The sequence below is a fragment of the Mustelus asterias genome, unplaced genomic scaffold (assembly GCF_964213995.1).
Source record: "Mustelus asterias unplaced genomic scaffold, sMusAst1.hap1.1 HAP1_SCAFFOLD_3392, whole genome shotgun sequence".
NCBI lineage: Eukaryota > Metazoa > Chordata > Chondrichthyes > Carcharhiniformes > Triakidae > Mustelus > Mustelus asterias.
In genome coordinates, this window is record NW_027593337.1 from 1 (window position 1) to 12,306 (window position 12,306).

The 12,306-nt window shown below is 48.6% G+C and overlaps 1 protein-coding gene across 1 annotated transcript in view; it reads left to right on the top strand.

Moving 5' to 3' along the window:
- Positions 1-393: 393 nt before the first annotated feature.
- The window catches only part of LOC144490521 (telomerase protein component 1-like), a gene marked incomplete at its 3' end in the record, with an annotated part of 32,226 nt that continues 20,313 nt past the window's right edge, over positions 394-12,306 (top strand). Inside the window, exons 1-2 of the mRNA XM_078208254.1 lie at positions 394-526; positions 3,054-3,142. Of these exons, the coding sequence (XP_078064380.1) occupies positions 394-526; positions 3,054-3,142 (222 nt within the window). The remainder of the gene's footprint in view (positions 527-3,053; positions 3,143-12,306) is intronic.

A 12,306-nucleotide genomic window follows, 5' to 3' on the forward strand; every position in this document is an offset into this window, starting at 1 on the left:
GACTTGGGAAGCTGTGAGATTGAGTGTGTTGGCAGGAAGGCGGGAAAAGCAGGAAATGATTTGAATGGAGAGAGGTTGCGGAAAGCTGAGGTACAGAGGGATCTGGAGTCCACGTACATGAATCGTAGAGTGAGTCGATACGGTGGGTGGGGTGGAGGACGGGACTTGGGGGAGACTCGGTCAGGGGAGAGGGGGGAGGGGGGACAGTACCCTGGAATGAAGGGTCCAAAGGGCTGAGGAAGTTTCCGGATGAATCTGTTATTGGTCAGAGCGGTTCATTGAAATTTTGCTTCTGTCTCTCCTCCCTCCCTTCTCCTTCCCCCCCTCCTTCCCCCCCCCCCCCCCCCCCCCCCCTTGTTTCCACCCCCCTTCCCTTCTCCCGTTGACAGTGTGATGGGGGTCTGGGCCCCGGCAGAGCGGCTCAGCTCCCGCCTCCGCCTGTCCACCGCTCTCCTACGGGATGCCGTGCAGCAGAGGTACCTGAGGGACAGCGAGCGGGAGAGGAGGCTCCATCTCCTCCTGGCAGGTGAGTGAACGCGCCCGCCGGCCCCCAGCGCTACCCCGCCCCATTAAAACGTAATGGCAGCAGAATGACGGCCATTTTGTGCACAGCAAGCTCCCACAAAGAGCCACCTCTCAGCGCTGCCCCCAGTCCAGCAGGATGCTGGGAACTCTCAGGTCCCTGGGATGTCCCAGAGTGCTTGGCGGCCGGTGAAGCCTGATGTCAGAAACGGGGCAACCATTTTGTGACAATTTGATTTTAGCAAGGACTTGCATGTTGGTCACAGGAGCCCAAGGAGAATTAACAAAGATGTGCAGGTTAGGTGGATTGGCCATGCTAAATTGCCCCTTAGTGTCCAAAGATGTGCAGGTTAGGTGGATTGGCCGTGCTAAATTGCCCCTTAGTGTCCAAAGATGTGCAGGTTAGGTGGATTGGCCGTGCTAAATTGCCCCTTAGTGTCCAAAGATGTGCAGGTTAGGTGGATTGGCCGTGCTAAATTGCCCCTTAGTGTCCAAAGATGTGCAGGTTAGGTGGATTGGCCGTGCTAAATTGCCCCTTAGTGTCCAAAGATGTGCAGGTTAGGTGGATTGGCCATGCTAAATTGCCCCTTAGTGTCCAAAGATGTGCAGGTTAGGTGGATTGGCCATGCTAAATTGCCCCTTAGTGTCCAAAGATGTGTAGGTTAGGTGGATTGGCCATGCTAAATTGTCCCTTAGTGTCCAAAGATGTGCAGGTTAGGTGGATTGGCCATGCTAAATTGTCCCTTAGTGTCCAAAGATGTGCAGGTTAGGTGGATTGGCCATGCTAAATTGTCCCTTAGTGTCCAAAGATGTGCAGGTTAGGTGGATTGGCCATGCTAAATGCACGGAGTTATCGGGATAACCGTAGGGAGGTGAGCCTGGGAAAGGTGCTCTTTCAGAGAGTTGGTGCAGACTCGATGGCCCGAATGGCCTCCTTCACACTGTAGGGATGCTATGCTTCTTGCTGCAGCTGTACAGGGACCTTGGTGAGATCCCATCCGGAGTGCTGGGCATATGTTTCGGTCTCCTTACTTCAGGAGGCCGTTCAGAGAAGGTTCACTGGGCCGATTCCTGGGATGAAGGGGTGTTTGTCGTCTTAGGACGATAGAATTCCTACAGTGCAGAAGGAGGCCATTCAGCCCATCGAGCCTGCACGGGCAACTATCCCACCCAGGCTCTATCTCTGCAACCCCGTGTATTTACCCTACCATTCCCCCGACACGAGGGTTAATTTACCATGGCCAACCCACCTAACCTGTACATCTTTGGACACTAAGGGGAAATTTAGCATGGCCAATCCACCTAACCTGCACATCTTTGGACACTAAGGGGCAATTTAGCATGGCCAATCCACCTAACCTGCACATGTTTGGACACTAAGGGACAATTTAGCATGGCCAATCCACCTAACCTGCACATCTTTGGACACTAAGGGACAATTTAGCATGGCCAATCCACCTAACCTATACATCTTTGGACACGAAGGGACAACTTAGCATGGCCAATCCACCTAACCTGCACATCTTTGGATACTAAGGGGCAATTTAGCATGGCCAATCCACCTAACCTGCACATCTTTGGACACTAAGGGACAATTTAGCATGGCCAATCCACCTAACCTGCACATCTTTGGACACTAAGGGACAATTTAGCATGGCCAATCCACCTAACCTGCACATCTTTGGACACTAAGGGACAATTTAGCATGGCCAATCCACCTAACCTCTACATCTTTGGACACGAAGGGACAACTTAGCATGGCCAATCCACCCAACCTGCACATCTTTGGACACTAAGGGGCAATTTAGCACGGCCAATCCACCTAACCTGCACATCTTTGGACACTAAGGGGCAATTTAGCATGGCCAATCCACCTAACCTGCACATCTTTGGACACTAAGGGACAATTTAGCATGGCCAATCCACCCAACCTGCACATCTTTGGACACTAAGGGGCAATTTAGCACGGCCAATCCACCTAACCTGCACATCTTTGGACACTAAGGGGCAATTTAGTATGGCCAATCCACCTAACCTGCACATCTTTGGACACTAAGGGACAATTTAGCATGGCCAATCCTCCCAACCTGCACATCTTTGGACACTAAGGGGCAATTTAGCATGGCCAATCCACCCAACCTGCACATCTTTGGACACTAAGGGGCAATTTAGCACGGCCAATCCACCCAACCTGCTCATCTTTGGACACTAAGGGACAATTTAGCATGGCCAATCCACCTCACGTGCACATCTTTGGCACTAGGGAGCAATTTTAGCATGGCCAATTCACCTAATCCACCCATCTTTGGACTGTGGGAGGAAATCAGAGCACCCGGAGGAAACCCGGGCAGACATGGGGAGGATGTGCAGACTCCACACAGACAGTGACCCGAGCCAGGAATCGGACCCGGGTCCCTGGCGCTGTGAGGCAGCAGCGCTAACCACTGTGCTACCGTGACGCCCATTTGAGGAAAGGTTGGATCAAATCGAGAAGTGGAAATATTGTTTTAATTTGTCCTCATTGCCAACAGTCCATCTCTGGAGACTGACGGACCCCGAGGGGAACGGAACATTCGCTGCCTGTGACCCCGAGACACTCAGTGACCTCCCCCACCATCTGGTATGAATCTTCGCTAAGTCCAAGCTTGGGGTGTGTCGGTTAGTACAGGCGTTTGAGAGTGAACTGACGCGCATGCAAGCGGGTGTGCAATGGTGGGTGAAAATACGGGGGCGTTAATGAGTAGAATTAACGTGCGCGGATCCGCAGTTCCCGAAAAGTGTCAGCACAGGTGGCCAAGGTGATTAAGAAGGCATATGGCACGCTTGCCTTCATTGGACAGGGCACTGGGTAGTGTTATGGTTCAGGTTAGAAACACCAAAGTATTTTATGAAGCCCGTCTGAATCATAAGTTTTGCATCTTGAATTTACCTGAGATCAGCATAGAACATAGAAAGCCACAGCACAAACAGGCCCTTCGGCCCACAAGTTGCGCTGATCATATCCCTACCTCTAGGCCTATCTATAGCCCTCAATCCCATTAAATCCCATGTACTCATCCAGAAGTCTCTTAAAAGACCCCAACGAGTTTGCCTCCACCACCACCGACGTCAGCCGATTCCACTCACCCACCACCCTCTGAGTGAAAAACGTACCCCTGACATCTCCTCTGTACCTACCCCCCAGCACCTTAAACCTGTGTCCTCTCGTAGCAACCATTTCAGCCCTTGGAAATAGCCTCTGAGAGTCTACCCTATCCAGACCTCTCAGCATCTTGTAAACCTCTATCAGGTCACCTCTCATCCTTCGTCTCTCCAGGGAGAAGAGACCAAGCTCCCTCAACCTATCCTCATAAGGCATGCCCCCCAATCCAGGCAACATCCTTGTAAATCTCCTCTGCACCCTTTCAATGGCTTCAACATCTTTCCTGTAATGAGGTGACCAGAACTGCGCGCAGTACTCCAAGTGGGGTCTAACCAGGGTCCTATAAAGCTGCAGCATTATCTCCCGACTCCTAAACTCAATCCCTCGATTAATGAAGGCTAGTACGCCGTACGCCTTCTTGACCGCATCCTCCACCTGCGAGGCCGATTTAAGAGTCCTATGGACCCGGACCCCAAGGTCCTTCTGATCCTCTACACTGCTAAGAATGGTACCCTTCATATTATACTGCTGCTTCATCCCATTGGATCTGCCAAAATGGATCACTACACACTTATCCGGGTTGAAGTCCATCTGCCACTTCTCCGCCCAGTCTTGCATTCTATCTATGTCTCGCTGCAACTTCTGACATCCCTCCAAACTATCCACATCCCCCATGGTCGGCTTATGATGAAAGTAAGGAGGTGTGGGATAGAGGGAAAGTTGGCCGATTGGATAGGCCGATTGGATAGGTAACTGGCTATCTGATCGAAGACAGAGGGTGGTGGTGGATGGAAAATTTTAGGACTGGAGGCAGGTTGCTAGCGGAGTGCCGCAGGGATCGGTGCTTGGTCCTCTGCTCTTTGTGATTTTTATTAAGACTTAGAGGAGGGGGCTGAAGGGTGGATCAGTAAATTTGCTGATGACACCAAGATTGGTGGAGTAGTGGATGAGGTGGAGGGGCTGTTGTAGGCTGCAAAGAGACATAGATAGGATGCAAAGCTGGGCTGAAAAATGGCAAATGGAGTTTAACCCTGATAAATGTGAGGTGATTCATTTTGGTAGGACAAATTTAAATGTGGATTACAGGGTCAAAGGTAGGGTTCTGAAGACTGTGGAGGAACAGAGAGATCTTGGGGTCCATATCCACAGATCTCTAAAGGTTGCCACTCAAGTGGATAGAGCTGTGAAGAAGGCATATAGTGTGTTAGCTTTTATTAACAGGGGGTTGGAGTTTAAGAGCCGTGGGGTTATGCTGCAACTGTACAGGACCTTGGTGAGACCACATTTGGAATATTGTGTGCAGTTCTGGTCACCTCACTATAAGAAGGATGTGGAAGCGCTGGAGAGAGTGCAAAGGAGATTTACCAGGATGCTGCCTGGTTTGGAGTGTCGGTCTTATGAGGAAAGGTTGAGGGAGCTGGGGCTGTTCTCTCTGGAGCGGAGGAGATTGAGGGGAGACTTAATAGAGGTTTATAAAATGATGAAGGGGATAGATCGAGTGAACGTTCAAAGACTATTTCCTCGGGTGGATGGAGCTATTACAAGGGGGCATAACTATAGGGTTCATGGTGGGAGATATAGGAAGGATATCAGAGGTAGGTTCTTCACGCAGAGAGTGGTTGGGGTGTGGAATGGACTGCCTGCAGTGATAGTGGAGTCAGACACTTTAGGAACATTTAAGCGGTTATTGGATAGGCACATGGAGCACACCAGGATGGTAGGGAGTGGGATAGCTTGATCTTGGTTTCAGATGAAGGTCGGCACAACATCGTGGGCCGAAGGGCCTGTTCTGTGCTGTACTGTTCTATGTTCTATAACACCACCTACCTTGGTGTCGTCAGCAAACTTACCAACCCATCCCTCCACTTCCTCATCCAGGTCATTTATGAAAATGACAAACAGCAAGGGTCCCAGAACAGATCCCTGGGGCACTCCACTGGTCACTGACCTCCATGCAGAGGTCAGTATTTTATAAAGCCCGTCTGAATCATAAGTTTTGCATCTTGAATTTACCTGGGATAAGCATGAGATGCTTCACTTCAGGTGTCGTGGGTTTTAGAACCATAGAAAATAACAGCTCAGAAACAGGCCTTTTGGCCCTTCTTGTCTGTGCCGAACCATTTTTTGCCTAGTCCCACTGACCTGCACTTGGACCATATCCCTCCACACCCCTCTCATCCATGAACCCGTCCAAGTTTTTCTTAAATGTTAAAACTTACCAACAGTGGTCGCCTCACTTTAGGAAGGATGTGGAAAAGATTGAAAGGGTGCAGGGGAGATTTACAAGGATGTTGCCTGGATTGAGTGGCATGCCTTATGAGGATAGGCTGAGGGAGCTCGGTCTTTTCTCCTTGGAGAGACGAAGGATGAGAGGAGACCTAATAGAGGTGTATAAGATGTTGAGAGGCATAGATCGGGTGGACTCTCAGAGGCTTTTTCCCAGGGTGGAAATGTCTGCTACGAGAGGACACAGGTTTAAGGTACTGGGGGGTAGGTACAGGGGAGATGTTAGGGGGAAGTTTTTCACACAGAGGGTGATGGGCGAGTGGAATCGGCTGCCGTCAGGGGTGGTGGAGGCGAACTCAATAGGGTCTTTTAAGAGACTCCTGGATGAGTACATGGAGCGTAATAGGATGGAGGGTTATAGGTAGGTCTAGAAGGTAGGGATGTGTTCAGCACAACTTGTGGGGCCGAAGGGCCCGTTTGTGCTGTAGTTTTTCTATGTTCTACTTTATCCGGCAGCTCATTCCACACTCCCACCACTCTCTGCGTGAAGAAGCCCCCCCTAATATTCCCTTTAAACTTTTCTCCTTTCACCCTTAACCCATGCCCTCTGGGTTTTTTTCTCCCCTAGCCTCAGTGGAAAAAGCCCGCTTGCATTCACTCTATCTATACCCATCAAAATCTTATACACCTCTATCAAATCTCCCCTCAATCTTCTACGCTCCAGGGAATAAAGTCCCAACCTATTCAATCTCTCTCTGTAACTCATCTTCTCAAGTCCCGGCAACATCCTTGTGAACCTTCTCTGCACTCTTTCAACCTTTCAGCTTTAATAACTTGTGTACTGAAGTCGGTAAAACTACCTCTGAGGCTGGTATGAGTCAAAATAGAGTAGGCTTTATTCTCTCAAGCTTGCGGGAGAACCTGACCTCTTGAAAGCGGAAGCCAAAGTTCTCCCTGAACACAAGAAGCGTGGACCTTTGTACATCAGGGTTCCCAATACAAGTCATGAAGCAAAGTCCAGTTAACAGTCCTTGATCATAAATTATAGTTCCTTTAACAGCTTCTGATACACTCTGGTTTATGGTTAGAGACTATCTGGTATCCTTGGGTCATAAAGCACAATTCTCCTGGTAGTTGTTGTCAAGATGCAACCTCTGGTCCCCCTGCTCTTCCCGCGGCCTTTCCTTTGAAGTGACTGTGTGCGATTGCAGCTGTCCCAGTGGGAGTCCTCCTTCAAACGGCCATTCTCACACTCTACCATTTGGTAGCTGCTTCCTTTGTTTAAATCATACACAAGCCTACGGGAAAAGTAAGACTTACAACCCAACATCTATATTTAACTGTCTGTTTTATCAGAATGATATAAACAAGCGAGGGAGCCACGAACAAATGGCTTATACTACTACCAGGAGCAATATAAACAAAGGGGAGACTAGCCATAAGGAAGGGTTATGTTTGTGATACATTCCAGGTACAAAGTTCAACCTTTTCGGTACATAAGAACATAAGAAATAGGAGCAGGAGTAGGCCATCTAGCCCCTCGAGCCTGCCCCGCCATTCAACAAGATCATGGCTGATCTGAAGCGAATCAGTTCCACTTACCCGCCTGCTCCCAATATCCCCTAATTCCCTTATCGATCAGAAAACTATCTACCCGTGATTTAAACATATTCAATGAGGAAGCCTCCACCACTTCAATGGGCAGAGAATTCCAGAGATTCACCACCCTCTGAGAGAAGAAGTTCCCCCTCAACTCTGTTCTGAACCTCCCCCCCCCCCCCCCCCCCCCCTTATTTTGAGGCTGTGCCCTCTAGTTCTGGTTTCCCTTCTAAGTGGAAAGAATCTCTCCACCTCTACCCTATCCAGCCCTTTCATTATCTTATATGTCTCTATAAGATCACCCCTCATCCTTCTAAACTCCAACGAGTACAGACCCAATCTGTTTAATCTCTCCTCCTAAGCTACACCCCTCATCTCCGGTATCAACCTGGTGAACCTTCTCTGCACTCCCTCCAAGGCCAATATATCCTTTCGCAAATAAGGGGACCAAAGGACTTCAAAGGTACAAAATACATTGAGTACAAAAAAAAACATTAACCCTTTCCCTTCTTCAGGACAAAATTGGAACGGGGGCAAGCGAAGTATTGCTTTACTTTTGGTGGATTGTCCGTGGTAAATTGTCCCTTCGTGTCCAAAGATGTTCAGGTTAGGTGGATTGGCCATGCTGAATGCATGGGATTACAGGGATAACTGTAGGGAGGTAAGCCTGGGTAAGATGCTCTTTCAGAGAGTTGGTGCAGACTCGATGGGCCAAATGGCTATAATCTTCTGACAATTATTTAACTTTAAGTTTCCCAATTGTTTGTAACCTAACTTTCCACACAGGTGTGATTCAAGTATAACCCACGAAGGAGCTTTTATCAAACAAACTTTATTTCAGAATGTAGTTAACATGTATAGTAAGTATTAGGCATTTGACAAAGCCCCTCATGGCAGGTTGGTTAAGAAGGTTAAGGCACATGGGATACAAGGAGAGGTGGCTAGATGGGTGGAGAACTGGCTTGGCCACAGGCACAGTAAGAAGTCTCACAACACCAGGTTAAAGTCCAACAGGTTTATTTGGTAGCAAATACCATAAGCTTTCGGAGCAATGCTCCTTCATCAGATGGAGTGGAAATCTGCCACTCTAGTGGTGTTCCGCAGGGCTCTGTACTGGGACCTCTGCTATTTGTGACATATATAAATGATTTGGAAGAAGGTGTAACTGGTGTAATCAGCAAGTTTGCGGATGACACGAAGATGGCTGGACTTGCGGATAGCGATGAACATTGTCGGACAATACAGCAGGATATAGATAGGCTGGAAAATTGGGCGGAGAAATGGCAGATGGAATTTAATCCAGATAAATGTGAAGTGATGCATTTTGGAAGAACTAATGTAGGGGGGAGTTATACAATAAATGGCAGAGCCATCAAGAGTATAGAAACACAGAGGGACACAGAAACACAGCAAGTCCACAAATCCTTGAAGGTGGCAGCACAGATGGAGAAGGTGGTGAAGAAGGCATATGGTATGTTTGCCTTTATAGGACGGGGTATAGAGTATAAAAGCTGGAGTCTGATGATGGAGTTGTATAGAACGCTGGTTAGGCCACATTTGGAATACTGCGCCCAGTTCTGGTCGCCGCACTACCAGAAGGACGTGGAGGCGTTAGAGAGAGTGCAGAGAAGGTTTACCAGGATGTTGCCTGGTATGGAGGGTCTTAGCTATGAGGAGAGATTGGGTAAACTGGGCTTGTTCTCCCTGGAAAGACGGAGAATGAGGGGAGACCTAATAGAGGTGTACAAAATTATGAAGGGGATAGATAGGGCGAACAGTGGGAAGCTTTTTCCCAGGTCGGAGGTGACGATCACGAGGGGTCACAGGCTCAAGGTGAGAGGGGCGAGGTATAACTCAGATGTCAGAGGGACGTTTTTTACACAGAGGGTGGTGGGGGCCTGGAATGCGCTGCCAAGTAGGGTGGTGGAGGCAGGCACGCTGGCATCGTTTAAGACTTACCTGGATAGTCACATGAGCAGCCTGGGAATGGAGGGATACAAACGATTGGTCTAGTTGGACCAATGAGCGGCACAGGCTTGGAGGGCCGAAGGGCCTGTTTCCTGTGCTGTACTGTTCTTTGTTAGAAAATTAATGAAAACTTATATCAATTACGAACCAGAAGCAAACAATCATGATAATGTATAACCTTTAATGAATATATATAAGCTTGTTCCAGTTAAATCCAAAACCTCCCATAGACCAAAGACCCGTTTTACAGGTTTAACACAGCACAGACTAATGTTCACGTGATACTGAGATCGAGGCCCGTTAGTTGAATTCTGCAGTCAAATGTTTTTGAGACTCAGAACAGTTTAAAGACAAGACAGCTTTCCAAAACACCAGAGACGTTCTGGTCCATCCCCCAACATCCACAGGTTTTCACCCTTCAGGAAGACAAGATCTTGTTTTCAGTGAGGCAACAGAATTTTCAAAACAACAAGGAGAGAGGGAAAACATTTCTTTTTGGCTTGCTGTCCCTTCTAAAACTAAAATCTCAATCCTACAGCTCCAAACTGGAATCCCTGTCACCTGAGCTGTCCACAGCTTATTTTCTCTTCCAAACAATGACATCACCTAAGGCTGTGAGCATGAATTTTAAAAAAACTCTTACAGGGACACTGACATCACACGTACAAGAGTTGGGAAATCATGTTGCAGCTGTATAAAACCTCGGTTAGGCCGCATTTGGAGTATTGAGTGCAGTTCTGGTCGCCACACTACCAGAAGGATGTGGAAGCGTTGGAGAGGGTGCAGAGAAGGTTCACCAGGATGTTGCCTGGTCTCGAGGGTGTTGGCTATGAGGGGAGGTTGGATAAACTAGGATTGTTTTCACTGGAAAGACAGAGGCTGAGGGGAGACCTGATAGAGGTCTACAAAATGATGAGAGGCGTAGACATGGTGGACAGTCGGAGGCTTTTTCCCAGGGTGGAAGCGTCAATGACAAGGGGGGCACAGGCTCAAAGTGAGAGGGGGAAAGTTTAAGGGAGATGTGTGCGGGGGAAGTTTTCCACGCAGAGAGTGGTGGGTGCCTGGAACGCGCTGCCAGAGGAGGTGGTGGAAGCAGGCACATTAGCAACACTTAAGAGGCATCTGGATGGGTAGATGAATAGGGAGGGAATAGAGGGATAGGGACCGAGTAAGGACAGAAGGTTTGTTTTGAGTTGAGGCGTCATGGTCGGCACAGACTTGGAGGGAGGGCCGAAGGGCTTGTTCCAGTGTTGTACTTTTCTTTGTTCTTTATAATAATGTGAGTACAACTATGCAGCATGAGTCAGTGTCCGGGTGAGAGTCCGCAAGATGCTGTTTTGCGTGTACATTTCTGAGACTGTACGCGAGAGGCTAGTATATGCACGATAATGAGAGTATATAGGATGGGAAGAGTGTACACAAGACATTGGTGGTGTACAAGAGGGAGAGTGTACATGAGACACTGGGGGGTGGTCAGTAGGGTGTACATGAGATACTGGGTGTGTACAATAGGAGTATGCATGAGATACTGGGAATGTACAATAGAGAGAGTGTACATGAGAGACTGTGGGGTGTACAATGGGGAGAGTGCACATGACATACTGGGGCTGTACAATAGGGAGAGTGTACAAGAGATACTGAGGGGGTGTACATTAAGGAGAGTGTACATGAGATTCTGGGGGATGTACAGTAGGGAGAATGTACCTGAGACACTAGGGTATAGAATAGGGAGAATGTACATGAGATACTGGGGTTGGACATACCAAATTTCCTTAGCCTCCAGAGAACATAGAACATAGAAAAACTACAGCACAAACAGGCCCTTCGGCCCACAAGTTGCGCCGGTCATGTCCCTACCTACCTAGGCTTATATATAGGCCTACCTATAACCCTCAATCCTACTAAGTCCCATGTACTCATCCAGACGTCTCTTAAAAGACCCTGTCGAGTTTGCCTCCACCACTGACGGCAGCCGATTCCACTCGCCCACCACCCTCCGAGTGAAAAACTTCCTCCTAACATTTCCCCTGTACCTACCCCCCAGCACCTTAAACCTGTGTCCTCTCGTAGCAACCATTTCCACCCTGGGAAAAAGCCTCTGAGAGTCCACCCGATCTATGTCTCTCAACATCTTATATACCTCTATTAGGTCTCCTCTCATCCTTCGTCTCTCCAAGGAGAAAAGACCGAGCTCCCTCAGCCTATCCTCATAAGGCATGCCACTCAATCCAGGCGACATCCTTGTAAATCTCCTCTGCACCCTTTCAATAATTTCTACATCCTTCCTGTAATGAGGCGACCAGAACTGAGCACAGTACTCCAAGTGGGGTCTGACGAGGGTCTTGTGTAGCTGCATCATTATCCCCGGACTCCTAAACTCAATCCCTCGATTGATGAAGGCCAGCACACCATACGCCGCCTTAACCAAGCGGGAGAGTGTACATGAGACACTGGGGGGGTGGTCAATAGGATGTACATGAGATACTGGGAATGTACAATAAGAAGAATGTACATGAGATACTGGGGAGTGTACATTAGGGAGAGTGTACATGAGATACTGGGGGGTGTACAGTAGGGAGAGTGTACATGAGACACTTGGGTATAGAATAGGGAGAATGTACATGAGATACTGGGGGGTGTACATTAGGGAGAGTGTACATGAGATACTGGGGGGTGTACAGTAGGGAGAGTGTACATGAGACACTCGGGTATAGAATAGGGAGCATGTACATGAGATACTGGGGTCGGGCATGCCAAATTTCCTTAGCCTCCGGAGAAAGTAGAGGCATTGGTGGGCTTTCTTAATTGTAGCGTTGGCGTGGAGGAACCAGGATTGTTGGTGATCTGGA